The sequence below is a fragment of the Poecilia reticulata genome, chromosome 6 (genome assembly GCF_904066995.2).
Source record: "Poecilia reticulata chromosome 6, P_reticulata-male-v2, whole genome shotgun sequence".
Classification (NCBI taxonomy): domain Eukaryota; kingdom Metazoa; phylum Chordata; class Actinopteri; order Cyprinodontiformes; family Poeciliidae; genus Poecilia; species Poecilia reticulata.
The window spans coordinates 27,687,121-27,703,993 of NC_088835.1; the positions used below are offsets into that span (position 1 = coordinate 27,687,121).

Consider the following 16,873-nt stretch of genomic DNA (forward strand, 5'->3'; position numbering starts at 1 on the left):
GACACTTTGATTCATTCATGCATTCATGCAACCATTCAGCTGTGCAAAAACCTGGGTGTACCTAGCCCCGCCTTTGAGGACAAAGCTCCTCCTCAAAGAGATTAGTGTGTTTCTATTAAGGAAATTTACTTTGTACTTCCAATTTCATGAAACCCAGATAGTGTCACATGACAAACAGCAACAAACTGGTAATAAATATCGCTTGTTAATATCGGACCAATTTTATTTATCGGACCGATATCGATGTCAGTGCAGATATATCCTGACTCTTTGCGCCTCCTGCTGGTGTTTCAAAGGAATCATCAGTTTGGTCATGTAGTAAAAGCAAAAGTGTGAGCTTGTGGTTTCTGATTGGTTTGGTTCTCTTAATTTGAACCTGGTTCACTTTGACCCATCCGAACTGATCCACAAGAATTAATCTGAGCTCAAGAACAATTTTCTTAACTCTTAATAGTGATAAAAATCAGCAATTAGCACAAACAGAAGGAGGCAACACAAATATCAACTTCATTAATGTCTTTAATGCACTTTTAAAATAAAAAAATAAATGGTTTAGTGTCACATATACTCAGCTTAACAGTTTTAACTGCCAGATCTTGGAAATAAATTCAGGTGAAGTTTCTCCAAACAAAATTCAAAACTTATTATACAACTTGTTAAAAAATGTCACAAGAGGCATTTCTGCTTTACTTTTACCACCGTTCTTATTCTTGGTGCTCCAGAATTTATTTCTAAGCTCTGGCAGTTGAATGCTTCTGCATTTCACAGATCTAGTCATAAAATATAAACTTTCTCACCGAAACAGCAGCAGCTCACAGATTGTACCAATTTAGGATCATAACCGGAAGTGGGAAGTTTATTTCCGGAACAAAACAAAAACAGTCGTATCGTTTCTCACAATGACGGCAGCAGCAGCCGTCATTGTGAGAACGGAAGTTAGCTTTACTAGCTCTCAACACAGACGGCTCCGATCGGAAAAATGTGTTTTTCCTTTTGGATGCGGTTCTTTTAATCTCTTGATTTTACCGAAATATACATTTCCACAGGTCCAATTATCTGTGAGTCGAGTGGTTTAGCTTCCCGGCTAACACGGGAAGCTAAACCCGTGTTAGCCGGGTGCTACCTGCTCAGCAGTATCGTAACAACCTGCTTCGGCTCCTATCGGGGTTTGTTACCATGGTAACTGGCCCAGAGTTGGTGACGTTTCAGAAGTTGATTGATCGATTTCAGGAATGTTTTTATGGTTTAAAAATAACATATCCACATTTTTTCATACCAGATCCGATTTCACTCGATTTTTTTATTGACCACTTTCTTTTCTAAAAAGAAGAAAAAAAAAACTTACAAATGATAGAAAATATATTTTCTTCTTTGAGTTGTACTACGAACATCAGGGCCATCTACGAGGGATTTTGTTTAATAATAATATAGTCACAATATTAGCAGAAAAAGACAAGTTTAAAAGAAACAAATTCTTAAAATTACAAAAATTAGCTTAGTTATCTGACGTGACCAATGCAGCTTGTGTTATTCTTTCTTCTTAGACTCAGTCATTGCTCAATTGTTTCAAAGTTCAAACAATTTGAGGCTGATGCGTTAAAAGGTAAAGTATTATCTTATCCACTGGAGGTTTCTGATACGCCGACATCTTGGGGGGCGCCAGGCAGGCTAAGACCGCCTCCCGCCTCTGTTATCTGTAAAACCGATGCTAAAGTACAACTTCTCAAGATACTCAACATTCGTCATTTTAACTTTTTGTTATTTATCGTGTTGGAGTCCTCATCTTTTACATCTTTTAAATGTAAAAAAAAAAAAAGTAATCTTTTAATATAATTAAAAGATTACATCAAAATAATCATAATTACTTTGATTATGAAGTCAAAATAATACAGTATTATTTTGACTGTATTTTTGTAATATTTATTCTCATAACTAAAATAAAAATATCATAGCCTGATCTAAAATATTTTGATGTAGAATTGACCTGAATTCAAAGTAAAAATAAACAGAAGCTGTAACATTTAACAAACAAGATGGCGGCTCATGGCGCGATGACGTTACTCAAAAATATGGGAATCATAATTAAAACAAAAATAATCTTAGCCTCATACTAATATTCTGTCGTAAAGTTGACCTGAATTCAACGTCCAAATAAATACAGAGCTGTCAAACAGGCTCCTCAAACAAGATGGCGGCTCTAGGTTTGCTGACATTACACTAGAATATGTAAACAAAGGAGTGTGTTGGTGAAAAAACACAAACATATTTTCTCAAAAGCCACCCAGCTCCAGTTTCTCTCTCTCAGAAGTTGTAGAGTCACCTGAAAGATCAGAAAGTAGCGAATCGATGGAGGCCATGTTGTTTCAGGGCTTAGATGTTTCAGGCCTCCAAAAGGTTCTGATATGACAGGAAAAACATTCAGCAATGTAACGCACAACAACTGCAACCCAACAGTAGGAGCCATTTTTAACACTTTGTCTATTATACTGATGAGCTTATTCAGTAAAAACTTATCGGCAGCCTTTGCTTTTGCTTCTTTGTTATGATTGTGCCTCAGCGGGTGGATCCGACGGATCCCACGGCTCCTCGAACGGCATGCGGCTGCTCCACAGGAAGCGCTGCATGTTCTGCTGGTGGTAGACGGAGTTGGTGTGCTTCATGATGTTGGACTTGGTGAAATGATCGGAGCCTTTGATCAGACGGTGGTTCTTGCAGAACGAGTCCGCGTGAACGCGGCACACGTGGCACCACATGACGTTGAGGCGTGGGGAGTACCGGAGGAACGGGAAGAGCTTGAGCCACTCCTTCTTGAAGCAGTGGCGGCGGCGCTGAGGAGGACGATGAGGGCGGGAGGTGGAAGGAGTGGCTTCAGAGTCCGGTTCACCTTGAACTGGTCCGACGCGAGCCGTCGCTGCGGAGACAGAACCATCAGAACAACGAGACTGGAACTGGAAAATGGGTTTATAAACTCAAACGTGAGCCGTTTCCACTGATCATTCATCCTTGGCACAAAAGGCAGACAACTGTCCACCGTAGGGATGGAAATGGGTATTTTAGTTATCGATTAATCAATTATTCTCAGGGTTAATCAATTAATCGTATAAAAATTGGTACATTCTTCAAATTTTTTTAATCTAACCGCTTAAGAATTTTTACATAATATTAAGAATACATTAAGAAATGTTAAGCAAATAATTACATTTCTCATCACATGGGAAAATAAACATTTTATTGTCTTTAGTTAATGTTTTGGTTAATTGTAGCAACGGCTGCATCTCCAGATAAAAAGAACTTCTAATGAGTGAGAAGTTTATCCCTTTCTGCTTAACATCAATACAGTGTGGGGCCAATATGTTGATTATTTTCTGGATTAACCGATTAATAATTGGTTAGAAAATCATAATGAGGTATTTGAATGTAGAATTTTGAGGAAATATTAATTTGGAATACGACTAGCTTGGCTTTTGCCACTGGATTCTCATCTCGCTTCAGAACTCCCATCTGGGATTTCTCCCATTGAGCTGGATTTCTCTGTAGAATTTTTACTGAATCAGTGAACAAAAGAGGTGGAGAATGACGAAGTTAATATTCTGCTTTCTTTTAGTATTGAACAAAAAATACTTTATCTTTTAGAAAATATAATAATAAAGTTGGAACTTTTTCTCTAGAAAAATTAGACTTTTGCCCCTCTTTAATTTAAAACAGCTGTAATTATTTCAGCTCTAATCTGCTTTATGAAATTTATGCTTGTTTTTGAAGAACCACCGTTTTCATTTACTTTTTAGGTTTTAGAATAAATATAAACATAAAATATTAACAGAAACCATATGTTTAAATTTGTGTCTATTGGATGTCGATGTTTGGGCAAATAATGTAAACAAAAACACTACATTTCTAACAAAATGACAAGAAAGAAATAATATCTCGGATACTGTCCTGGTCACTGTGTTGTGAAAAGTCAATGCAGGAATTATTTTATGAATTAAAAAACTGCTGAAGTCGGCATTTGTTGCTGCAGGTTCTGGGAGATATTTGGTCCAGATTCTAATCCCAACAGCTGAATTAGTTCCTGCCTGTATGTTAAAATGATAAAAGAGAGAAAATAAAGACTTCCAGCTCTTCAGCTTCCTGAAACTTACCCTCACCCTCTTCCCCAGAGGTTCTGGTCTCCTCTCTGATCGGTTGCCTTGGTCTGTTCAGCACTTTGACCTTATGTTTGCTGGCGACTTCAAACAGTTTCTCCTCCAGCTCTCGAATCCTCTGCAGCATGGTGGAGCAGTTCGCACACGCCGGTGAAGAGGAGGACGGCTCTTCCAGGGCGGACGGTACTGATGCAGAGGATGGAAGCTTGAAGTTCAGCTCCACCTCGTACTCTGTGGACGGCGGCCGACTCTTGGAGAGAGCTCTGGCCTGGATGGAGGCCTCCAGAGACGACTCCAGAGCGTTCCTGAAGAAGTCCTGGAAAAAATGCAGGATTAATTCTTCTCTTTCACAGAACCCCAAATATCAGTTTAAAATAGAAATGCAAATTATTAGATAATAAAGATTAGTTGCAAATCGATTAACTAATATTGTCCGCTAAGCTCTGCAACCTTTACAAACCAAAGAGACAGCAAAGTAAAACTTGTTTAAAGCTGCAAAGGTAACAAACTTTTGAAAGAACACAGTTTCATATATATATATATATATATATATATATATATATATATTTTTATATAAATATCTGCTATGGAGCTGCAATTAAAGATTATTTTTGTAATTGATTAATTAATTATTTTGATGATTAATCAGATTTTGTCCCAAATGGGCACAAATATTTAATGTATAAGTACATTAAAAAAGTAATTAAATAATTCAATTCCTTTTTTAAATAAGAAAATAAAACATTTTATAGCCTAAAATGCAATAACGTAGCGTTACTTTAGTAAATCTGAATAAGATGGAGTAAAACTATTCCACTTGAGGAGCTTTGGCTAAAACATATTTATTTATAGAGAAAGGAGTTTTTATCTTAAAGGCAGAATGTATACCGTTTGTTTGTTTACACAGTTGTGGTTTAATAACTGCCTTGAATATGTTTTTTCAGCAAATTGCCACTTTTTGAGTCAACACTACAGTTAATCACTAAATTAGTTGACCATTATTTCAACAATCAATTAATCACAATTAAACCAATTAATTGTTTAAGCCCCAATCTGTTCTATGAAATGTGTGCTTATTTTGAAAGAATCACCATTTTTTTTATCTTTTTAAGTTTTCAAATAAATAAAAACATAAGATATTTACAAAAACAAGATGGACACATTAACATCAAACGTCTGCCGTACCCGGAAGCCGGAGTCTGTCCTCGTCTCGGCGCCTTGGTTCTGCTCATCGTCTCCCTGCTGCTGACTGGCGACGGTTTTACCCTCCAGAAGAGACAGCAGAGCAGATTTCACTTCGCTCCAAGCAGGCGGAGGAGGCTTCCTGGCTTCAGCAGCACCATCTGCTCCTGAACGCAGAGGGACGACATTCAGTCAAAGCAGCCGACCAACAGGACATTTTAGAGCATTTACTGCTTATTCCTGCTGACGACTTTTACTTCAACCTGGTAATTAATCGATTATTGAAATAATCAACTAATTAATAGATAAGTAGAGCATAGAGACTCAAAAAATGTATTTTGCTAAAACAACATCTGCAAAGCAGTAATTAAGCCAAAACTGTACAAAAAATATATACATTTTGAATTTACGATAAAAAAAAAAACCTTCTTCTGAAAATATTTTATACCCAGAACTCAAGTGGTAAAGCTTTAGCTTGACCCAGTTCAGATTATGTAAAAACCAAAACAAAAAAAAAATCTGTTGAGCACCTTTTGCTATCCAGTTATTGATTAATCCAAACTACAGCCCTATACTGCATCAATTTCAAGTGAAGCAGAAACAGCTTTCTTATTCAAAAATGAAATTATGTGTTTTTTGCATCTTTTGATGCAAAGAATATGGATGAAAAAAAAGACTTGTTGTTAAATGAAAAATCTTCAGAATATGCCAATTTTTTTATCCGATGAATCATCAGAATATATAATTGATAGATCAATCAATTACTAAAATAACCATTTGTTGTTGCAACCCTATAGTAACATTTATTTAAGCCAAATTTGAGCAACATTGTGGTTTAATTTCCAACTATCAGAACTTTGAGCTCCGATTATTGGTTTTTACAACAACATATGATCCAAAAAATATAATCTTTGTATTTTTACACAGACAGAGGTGTACCACAGAGCTGTGTACAAGGACCTCTGTTGTTTTAATTGAGCATGTTCCCACTAAGCAATGCTCTGAGCAAGAACTGAAAATAATCAGTTTATACACAGATCAGGCATAACATTATGACCCCCAAAACTTGGATTTGGTCTGACCTACGCACCCATGTGAGAAAAAAGCGAGTCGCTGTTTTCTCACATGTAGGTTTTCACATGTGTCAGACTCACTGTTTAAGATTCAGGTTTGAGTGCACATTAAGAAATGTTTAAAACAAATCTTTGAGACCCACCTTCTACTGGTTTCTCAGCAGAAGACAACCTTCTTCTTTTATTCCAGGACTTTTCTTCACATTCATCATCATTACCATCATGACCCAGATGGAGAGACGGCACCCAGTCTGGATCTGAGTCCAGCATCTCATACGCTGGTTTTCCTATAAAAGGAAAATGAATAAAAAAATTTCCCCAAGCTTTTTTACAAAGAGTGGCCTAACAGAAAGTGCTCCCATAAGTTTCTATGCATTAACAGGTTTTTTTTCTGTCCATATGCATCTGAATATCTAAAATAAGCATTTCTGATGCATAAAAAGGTTATTACTACTTCATTTTTTACAATAAAAATAGCTTTTATGTGGGGTTTCTCACCAGAAATGGGAAGAAGGTAAACTACTGTATGGCTGCAAAGTTGGCAACAATGTTGCCTTGCAACAAGGTATTTATTTTTTACCTTTATATGAACTACAGATATTTTACAAATTTAAAATCGCCCTGCATTATTATCAGTTTTTATTAGCATTAGATAATAAATTATAATATTACCACTGAGAAACTTTCTCTAGTACGAAACGATTTGAAGATAAACTTATATGGCATTAAAATGGGATTATATGAAAGGAGAGTCGCCCTGACCAATATGGCGGCTGTGCTGTGATTAGCATTGATGCTGACATGTCTCTGGATCATCTTCGCGCTGAGCTGAGAAATAAAACCTGTTTGGACTAACCAGTGACAAAGTGACTGGAGCAGACTCTCATGGAGGACGGGATGCGGTCGAAGGTGATTTCTCTGCGGCCCACGGCGGTCACCCAAGCTTCTCTCCGCCGTCTCGTTAGCTCCGATATAAGGTCGCCTTCCTTCGTTCTCCATGCAGGGAAGCAGTGGAAGCTCAGGCCGTTCGGGAGCATTCTGCCCTCGTGGTCGTGGGAGCTGCTCCCACAGTTATTCACGCAACATTCTCTGCCCCCCATTTCTGGCGTGGAACAAAACACGCAGGAAACAGCTGAGAGTTCCGCCAATACCGCCGCGTTATAACCAACCACGTTCACGCACTGCAATACCCACAAGCCACAAGTATGTGACGTCACTTTAAGGAAAAATAAATAGCTTTTAACGTGGAAAATTTACAAATATTTAGTTATTAAAAATTGGATTCAGAAAATTTATTTAAATAAATAAATAAATAAATAAATAAATATTGTTTTTCTCACCTCCTAATTGTTCATTTTCAGGGATTGGTGAGCTTTCATCATAGAAATCATCTTTCAGACTGTTTATTTTTCTTTTCAAGGGCAGTGTAGGGAAGCTTCCCTGCCTTACAAGATTAAAAAATTAGAATTTAATAGATGTAAAGTAGTGTTGCTACCCACTCGTGAACAGTAGGTGGCGGTATGCACCTTAAAGTTGTTTGCGATCCGCCATAATAGAAAAGAAGAAGAAGAAGCTTCCCTGCCTTAGCTCTTCCCTTTTGCTGTCGTGATGCTTCTGTTTGTGGCCTCTTGTTATTTCTTTGGTACCACAAGTTAACAGTAGGGGTCCAGTCTGGGGAATCTACGGTACAACACCTGCTGCGCTTGGACAACCTAAAACAGTAGAGTAAATTGTAAAATGCCAATATCAACACTTAGCTAGCTGCTAACAACATTAGCACTCAAGGGGACAACGAAGCTAGGCCGAAAAATGATATATCTTACCTTACATATGAATGCTTGGATTTCTAACTAACTGTCCAATAAAATATATGATAATTCAATACAAACGATGTGATTTTTGTCTGCTACAAAGTGGTTGCTACAAACTCTGGCATTCTTAGTTTCCGCTCCTGTTTCTAGTCGTAAATTGTTGAGCCACTTTTCTCGTCTTTTTTCTTAAGATTTTTAAAATTAACTTTCTTGTAGCTAGCTACCTTTGGGACACGAAACTAACGTTTCTCTTTCTGTCTGGGCCCATAACCGCTGTAACAACCTTGCACAACACATATTTTAGGCATTTTGAAGGTGCATCAACAGAAGTAAACAGGATGCATTTACTTCCTGACCTCCATCTGCATTGCGTGACGTCAGTACTATGTCATCTACAACCCAATACCCACTAAATTCTAGAAATACAAAAATTATTTCTATAATAAAAACGTTTCATTTTGTATTTATAATAATGTAGTCATATGTCCATTTATCTCACTGTTCTCACTTGTATCTTTAAATGTAAACAAAACAAATAACTATTTGATAAATAAATGACAAAATGAATGATAATAAACTTTATATTTTATTCCTTTAAGGGAGTTGTGTAGCCTATTTATGAAATGTAATTTACTTGAATTAAGTTACCAAATTGCTCATTCAACTATATAATTTTAGTTTCATTCAGATGAGCTGAAATCATTAAGCAGTTTAATTTAACACTTAATGTATATTTTATAGATAAAAAGAGCAGTTAACTGTAGAAACACTGAACTAACAAACCTCTTTTGTTCTGAATATAATGTAAATCTAATTTATGTTCAAGCATTTCACAAACCTCTCAGTATTTTACGGTAATTGGAAATTAAATCTACTGATAAAATGTAACCCTAAATTTTCCAACTTAAAAAAAAAAAAAAGTCATAGCAGAGGATGGTTTCGATCCATCGACCTCTGGGTTATGGGCCCAGCACGCTTCCGCTGCGCCACTCTGCTGCGGTGTCATCACGTCAACATGTAGCTTCTTAATATCAGCACCGATGACGTGTTTTTGCCAAGATTAATGATTTTTGGTTTGTAGTGTTAAATCAACATGTCAGCGCCAGTTCAAATATTCAATAGAGGACAAAAGTACGCGCTACTATGGGTTGTAATTTTTATTTCTATGTATGTTTTTATGTGTTTTCTGGCTCCCCCCACACATGATAGCATCTAGCGTTCAGGTCGAAAGTGAAAAAACATCCAGTATTTCAAACTCAAACGCGTACAAGTGTATCAGTGAGCGAAAGAAACATGTCAACAAAATCAGAAATCTTTAGTTTGCACTCCACAGACGATTCCCTTTTCGATTTCTGTTTTATTAAAATAATGTTTTATTTTCTGCTTTTTATTATGAACTGGCTAATTTGGCCTAATTTCAAATTCCTTATGATAAACATTGAGTCTTCAAACCTACGCTAAACTGATATCTCTGCATTATTTTCTTGGAGTTTCTGTTTTATTTTTTAAAATTAACCTTCATTTAATTAGATAAGAATTCATAAAGTTCAAGAAAGGTCGTTTTTAAGAGGGTGATCTGGCCAAGAGGTCAATTAAAATAAAACAGTAATTTTGATAAAGCAGGACAGTAGTGAACATAAAATTAAGATAAAGTACAATAATTATAAACAATAAATGATCATAAAAAGTGGTATCCCTACTATACGTTTTGTAGTTTGTTTTTCTTATTCCTCTCATTTTGGTTTATGAGTATAACTAGTTTTAACTATTAAATATTTTTGTTTATAAACTTATATTTTGTGTTTATTCTGTATTTGTACAGAACTTACTGTTTGAGAACAAATTCACTTAATTTATTGTTCAATACTTACAATTAAAACTGAGTTATTATGCTATTATTTCCTGATATCTTTCCGCATATTAAACAAACAATACAGAGAGCTAATTTCAATTTATTTTCCTTAATTCATGATATAATCGAGTAAGTGTTACTTAAAGGTAGATTGAAAAATAAATAATTTCAGAAGATTTTGTTTTTCACAATTTATTTTAACAAAATGATAAAATAAATAAATACAAATTGATCAAATGCTCCTAATATCAACTCCTCCCCATGTTCCCTACAGTATTTCCTAAACACTGCATACAAAGAATTCATCACAGAAGAGGCTCAATACAGAGGTAAGAATCCCACCAGACCAGTCACAATGTCAGGCCAACAGAAGACACATCTGGAACAGAAGTCAAAAAAATAAACACATTCCTTTCCAAAATCATTATGAAAAAATACAAACAATTATACAAATATTCAGATTGTGTAATAACCAATTTACACATTATTCAGCACACCAGGTGAACTTTTTCTTTATTCTGATCGCTACAATGCATCTCACCAAATGGAAGATAGAAAAAGACTTCTTTTCATTTTTTAGATTCTTTTTTTTTTTGTATTTTTTATTTTTTTGTAGTATTTTTCAGATTTTTTGCACTCAACACACCCCCGATGGACTCAGCTGTGGATGAGGTAAGAAGCTGCAGGTGTAGAGGATCCAGACAGGATAAATGGATGGATGGATGGATGCTGAGCGGGAACAACAGGTGAATGACGTCATGAACCCACAGAATACTAGAAGGCCACAATCATGACTTGATCGCTTTAAAACCGAAAGATGAAAAGCAAACCTCCTCCCCAGGACCCACGCGGAAGCCCCCGAGCGTGACCCACAAACAGTCGATGGACGACGCAGAAAACTCACACCCCGATGATATGCAGAGTTCTTTGGATATATTCGCTTCCAGACTTCAATTAAGGAGCATTTTAGATCTCAACGCCCCGTTTCCACGCAGCAACGGCAGTTAAATAAAAGCTAAGCTAAAAGGAGAGCCGAGATGGCGCCAAACTCTCGCTCCAGTCCGCCCCCCGGTGGTCACTCGCAGTACTGCAACAGAATCCCTCCCCCCCCATAATAAAAGCAAACCTCTCGGCACTGTCCGGGAAAACCCACCCTGAATGGCTACCTGAATGTGTAAACACATGCACACGTTTGGCATCGAGATGCCAGAATGTTCAGAGAAAATCAGAAAAAAGGTGACTTAAGTTTCACATAAAAACATAAAAAAAACCGAAGCAATGCATAATAAAAAAGGTTGGTATAAAAACTTGCATAAGAAGGCATGTGCTGCACCACAGCGAGCACAGGTGATGCTGGCTGGGCCCAGGTTTGTTCATCCGAAATGCGTTCCGGGTCATGTGACCTGATCCTGCAAACTTATCCCTCCTCCAAAATAAGAGACAGGAAGAAAGAGAGGGTGGGGGGCCTTTTCAGAATAAAACATAACCCATCTCTGCTCTGATAATACTGATCAAACTAAAAGTGCATGACAAACGGATCAGAGTGAGATCTCAGACTGCCTCTGCACAAACCCCACCCCCTATGACCCGAAATCTGAACATTTCACCAGAAAATAAAATACATTTAAGGCAACTTCTAGGGATGGACAACAGAACACTATGTGGTCAAATCAAACGGGTTGGTGTGAAGTGACGAGCTTGCATCGACTCCTGACAGCCTGCGGAGTGGGGCGCAGCTTCCTCTGGGGCGGGGCTATCGTGGACAGGGCTCGGTGTCAGGTGGGGGGCGATCCCGGAGGGTTTTGTTAAGTTTTACGAGTCACAGTGCAAGTCAAGAGACAAATATTATCTGCTGTTTGAAGAAAGGCACTCAGAGGTACCTACTGTACAGAGGGAAGGATCTAGAGACCTGATGACCGATCGGATCTACGGGTCGGAATGAGAACCATGTCCACCCAATGGAGATTTAGACATGACAAGTGGGACCCAAAAGGAAGCGGGGACACTTGGGTTTCCCGTCTGGCTCATTCCGTCAGATCAGCTGAACTCTACAGGACACACCCAACACACACACACCCTCCACACACACATATTTCTCTGGGGTGTTTGGAATGAAGGCAGTCTGTGCAGCTGATGGGAGAAAACCAGGTGCCATTGGGATATGCCGATTCACTCACAAGAGTCTGCATGATATGAATTTAAATAAAAACTAAGACGCCCGCAACAGATCACCACCCAAACAGGAGCTCACTCCCACCATCATGAGAGGAAACAGGTCTTTTCTGGGAGAAGTGTTGGGATATTTGTCTGATGAGCTTAGAGGTGAGGTCTCTAGCACCTCGCTTTCATTGAGAGGGATGGTATTGGTCGGTACGGTCCAGTACGCCATTTTATTGTCTGGTTTATTCATGTTGGAAAGTGTTTGAAAACACCAGTTGGACTCTCAATGGGCAGAGGAAGTTAAATCCAAATGCCCAACGTTGAGAACTAGTATGTCTTGAGCAAAGATGTTTTTCTGTGCCCCAATCAACAGTGCCATTGTCCCATATACCTACAACTGAAGGGAGTCCAGGAATGGTGCGGTACGGAATGATTTTATGGGCTGCTTTTTCATTGAAAACAGACAAAAAAGCATACCAAACTGCACCGCTCTGTGGTAACGATTTATAACTCCAGCCCTCAACTTCAACTTCAGATCCATCCCTTCTCCAAGACACCAGAATCAAAAATGATTTTTTACTTGGCCTCTGCAGAACTTTATGACTAGCTAAGAAAGTAATTCAGGTGTGCTGGAGCAGGGACGCCTCTTTTGCCTTGTTTGCACTGAGGCATGATCCGGTATATTCAAGAGCGTTCCCTCCACAAGTTGGACTCTCACCAGACAGGTGGGATCAAACACAAATGTCTAATACTGCCTCATGCAAGTGCAACGACAAATGTGATTTGCTAGTATTTCTCGTGTCCCCCAAACAATGGACCGGCATTCTCAAGGGAGAGTTTCCATCAACAATTGGACTCACACTAGACTGGCAGGGTTAAACCCTAAACACAATATTACAAGGCAACAACAAATATGACTTACTAGTACGTCTCATGCTTATCGCATATTCTCCAAATGGACTGTGGTGTGACACAAGTATCTCTGCCGTAACTGTACTATTGTCCCATAGACCTACAACTGAAGGGAGCCTAGGAATGCTGTGGTACAAGTCGGTTCAAACAGACCAAATAGTGTCCCTAATTGCACCACTCAATGGAAACAAGGCGTATCTCCTGACTTTAGATGCATCCCTGCTCCAAGACACCAGAATCAAACAAATGCCTCGTTATCTCGAGGTACAAAGTACTGTAGCAGTACTTTATGACAAGGTAAGGAGGTAATTCAGGCGTGTTGGAGCAGGGATGGATCTAAGTTACAGCAGGACAGTAGCCCTTGAGGACTTGAGTTGGCGATATATACTTCTGGACTGATTTTGTGTAACAAAAAGAATTTTCAGAGGGAATTCTCCTAAAAAAGTCTGAAACATTTCCTCGCATTCAGGAAGGAGTGAGCACATCGGAGAACCAAAGGAACCCCAAGTAAAACTAAAGTCTCCAGCATAAATGGAGGCAACTTTAATCTCTATTCACCTTGTCAATGTTCCGATCAATTGCTCTGATAACCATCGGCTTCATGGTCTGGCTCTAAGCCAGACTCAGTGGGACAAACTCCTAATCGGACTCCAGCCTCAGAGTCACACCGAGGGGAAATATTGGCAATGTAAGGGGAAGTCACACGACAATGAAGAGATGCATACTCTGTTTAACTCCACGGGAACGTACAAAAAGCTCTTCAGCACTTCTTTGTAATGCAGCAAGCTTGTGCTTTAATCTCAGGAATTGTGTTGTCGTCCTTTAACCTCCAACAGATTCCTCGGTTCCTCAGGACGGGAACACGTCCTGCTGTGGTTATTGTTCCCAACGCTCTCCTGTCTCGGCCGGGACTTTGCATCTGAATCTTTCCGATGATTTGATCTTCGAGGAAAGTAAGAGGACGAGTCCCTGCTGAATTTGGAAACAACATCAGGATTTTGGCAGTTCAGGATTCAAACGATCACCACCGCCCAGCGGCGGCGGCGATGATGACGACGACGGCAATGGTGATGATGATGATGCCAGTCCAGCAGGTTCAGGAACAGAAAGCACTTATTCTGGAGACTAGGAAGACCTGAATATCTTTTCCTATAAAAAACAAACAGCCCAGATAGAGTTTGTGTGTGTTGACGTTGCAATATTGCAAATTCACATTTAGTGCTCACAGTTGACACACACACACGCTCACACACACACGCTCACACACACGACTCACGAATGAAAACTCAATCACTACACTGACCGACACCACTGAGAACATCTGTTAGGCTACCGCTCCTGTTCGTCCTCATCCCGGGACCAAATCGGGGTTCAACCCAGAGTCCATCAGGGAACAACAGTCTTCCAGAGGGCTGCACCCAGCCTTCACTGGGAGACCCTGGTACAAAACCTAGGACTGCAAGGAAAGTGATGATGGTGGGTGATAGGGTCAATAGACAGAGTTGGACTATTTTTGGATTAATTTAAAGTTTCAAAGGCTTCAGTATGATTCAAAGGAACTTTGCAACTCAGTGTGAGTTCACTTGTAAAGGAAACCCAGTTAGACCTTCCTTCACTGGTTGGTGGGACCTTTGGGGACCCTGAAATGTTCTCTGAACTGTTTGACAAGGTGAAATCCCCTATAAAGAGGTGGTAACTCAACAAACTGAGCTCAAGTCAAAACTTAAGCTGAAGATAAAAGTTTGGAAATATATCGTTTGGACTTCCTGCACTAGTAATGTTCTGGGGATCAAAACGAGCAAATTTAAACTACTGGCAGGCCACAAAATTCATTAAATTTAAGATACAAAAATTAGTTTATAGCGACTTTTTTTTAGTTTTACCTACAAAAAATAAATAACACTTTAATTAAATCTATATAATATTAAAAATCCAAAACATAAAATAGGTTTTGGACCAGTTTCTTATTAAAAGAACTGACAAATGCCAATTTGTTTGGCTCGTCAATTGTTTTCCATTTTGTTAGCCAAATTTTTTTACCATTCTTGACTTGAAGTCAAGGGGCAGACAAAATAATTTCAAGAGCCACAAATGGCACCCTGGCCACACTTTGGACACCTTTGAGTTAAGTAATCCAATAAGGCATTTGACTTCGGTTGTTAAATTCATGATCAGTCGCAACACTTTTCTATAGATCTATAAAAGGCTGGAGTGACCTCATGTGTTTGACTCATTTAGTTTCTTTTCATATAAAACAACAAAAAAAAAGTAAAATGTTTGCAACTCCTCCTGAACTAAAGGGTGTCATAACTTTTCACCCAATCAAATTTAAACTGAGCTGATGCAGAATATGGGCAAGGTCAGACCAAAAAGTGGGCGGAGTCTGACCAAAAAGTGGGTGGAGCCTGGTGAGAGCATACTAGTGAAGAAAAGGGTGACAAACATCAAGTTTTGAAAACACACTTCATGGTCACATTTGCCTCATCAATTTTGTTTTGTGATGACAGCTTGAATCAAACTGAAGCCTTCGGGTTGGAAGAGATCAGTCCTGATTGGGTTCTGGTTTGGTTTCAGGTGAGGAAATTAATCGAGAACTCGGACTGTGGAGCGCCGTTCCCGTCAGGGTCGACGGGACGAGGATGCAAACAGGTTCTCTTTTCAGTACACAAACGTTTACAACACTGCTTCTTGGACCAGCTCCCCCCGCAGATGTTTGGTTCCATGTTCTGGGTTCTCCTTGGAGCCGTCAACAGAACACAGGGGCCACTGTAACAGGCACACACCGGTGTGATGATGAAGAAAATCTTCCTTTGAGTGTTCCCTCCATGACGTCTATCACTAATTGGCATGATGACCCGGGTCTTCCCAGAGTCACGTGACTTGGGCTGTACATCTACCATTGACACAGTCTGACAATACAATGCAAACAAACAACATTTATACAGATTGGCAACTTCAGGGCACCGTGCGGTGCAAGCAAAGGTCTTTTTTTTCTTTTTTTAATATATATGTTCGACTTCCTGCAACCACAGGGACGCAGCGTTACTTTTTATCGTCCAAACTGCTAAGCAGAGCTGGCAAAGAATGCTGGGAGGGTTCTGAGGTTTTGCTGTTGTTGCTGCCGTCGCTGAGCTCCTCCTGCTTCTTCTCCACCGCCGTCTCTGCAGGGTTCACAGCAGATATCTTGTTCTCAGCGGCGGCGGCAGGGCTGTGGGCAGGGCATGGCGGCAGCTCCGTCGTACCGTTGGTGGTGGCAACCTTTGCAGGAGCCGCAGGAGCTGCCTCAGTCTCAGGCTTGGGCTGAACCTCCACACAAGGAGTGGTCTCTGTGTGACCCCCTAACCCCGGCGCAACCCCTGCCCCAGCAGCGGGGCAGTTAGTCAGCACTGTGCTGTTGCCGTCTCCTCCTCCTCCTGTTGCTGCTGCTGTTTCTGTCTGCTGCTCCTCCTGTTTGCTGCTGACCAGAGAGCTGCTCACCACCAGCTTCCCCGTCGCACCGACTTCAGCTGCAGCTCCAGAGCCAACAACGACCCGAGCGCCGTCCTGCACCCGGACGTCCTTTCCCTCCGTCTCCGCCAGGGCCTGGTTGAAGTTGAAGGCTTGGATGAGGCGAATGAGATGCTTGACTTTGTCCAGGGAAAGCTGCATCTCCTTCTGACGAGCCAGAATGGTGTTTTTGGTCTCCATGCACTTCTGCAGAAAGAAACAGCCGAATCAGATCAGACAGGCAAAAAATTGTTG

At 39.7% G+C, this 16,873-nt stretch overlaps 2 protein-coding genes and 1 non-coding gene across 9 annotated transcripts in view; all 3 read right to left on the bottom strand.

Moving 5' to 3' along the window:
• Positions 1–501: 501 nt before the first annotated feature.
• On the bottom strand, positions 502–7,600 carry LOC103466801 (uncharacterized). The gene is made up of 5 exons (XM_008412662.3): positions 7,254–7,600; positions 6,541–6,684; positions 5,328–5,491; positions 4,140–4,458; positions 502–2,911 (listed from the first exon to the last, which is right to left on the bottom strand). Exons 1-5 carry the CDS (start codon positions 7,495–7,497, stop codon positions 2,541–2,543), a joined length of 1,242 nt encoding a protein of 413 aa, XP_008410884.1. The 5' UTR covers positions 7,498–7,600; the 3' UTR covers positions 502–2,540.
• Positions 7,601–9,132: 1,532 nt separating this feature from the next.
• trnam-cau (transfer RNA methionine (anticodon CAU)) lies at positions 9,133–9,204 on the bottom strand. The gene has a single exon. It is a non-coding gene; the product is annotated as a tRNA-Met (tRNA).
• Positions 9,205–10,236: 1,032 nt separating this feature from the next.
• phf21ab (PHD finger protein 21Ab) overlaps positions 10,237–16,873 on the bottom strand; it is a 31,477-nt gene continuing 24,840 nt past the window's right edge. For all 7 annotated transcript variants that reach the window (XM_081608306.1, XM_081608305.1, XM_081608307.1 and 4 more), the window contains one exon: positions 10,237–16,825. In XM_081608306.1, coding sequence (XP_081464432.1) covers positions 16,175–16,825 — 651 coding nt within the window. In that variant the 3' untranslated portion in view covers positions 10,237–16,174. The remainder of the gene's footprint in view (positions 16,826–16,873) is intronic.

Excerpts from the sequence above, each read along its gene's own strand:
- LOC103466801 (XM_008412662.3), bottom strand. The coding sequence starts at position 7,497 with ATGGGGGGCAGAGAATGTTGCGTGAATAACTGTGGGAGCAGCTCCCAC. Across the intron at positions 6,685-7,253 it reads CTCCAGTCACTTTGTCACTG|GAAAACCAGCGTATGAGATG; the intron begins GTTAGTCCAAAC and ends TTCCTTTTATAG. Across the intron at positions 4,459-5,327 it reads GGACAGACTCCGGCTTCCGG|GACTTCTTCAGGAACGCTCT; the intron begins GTACGGCAGACG and ends CATTTTTTCCAG.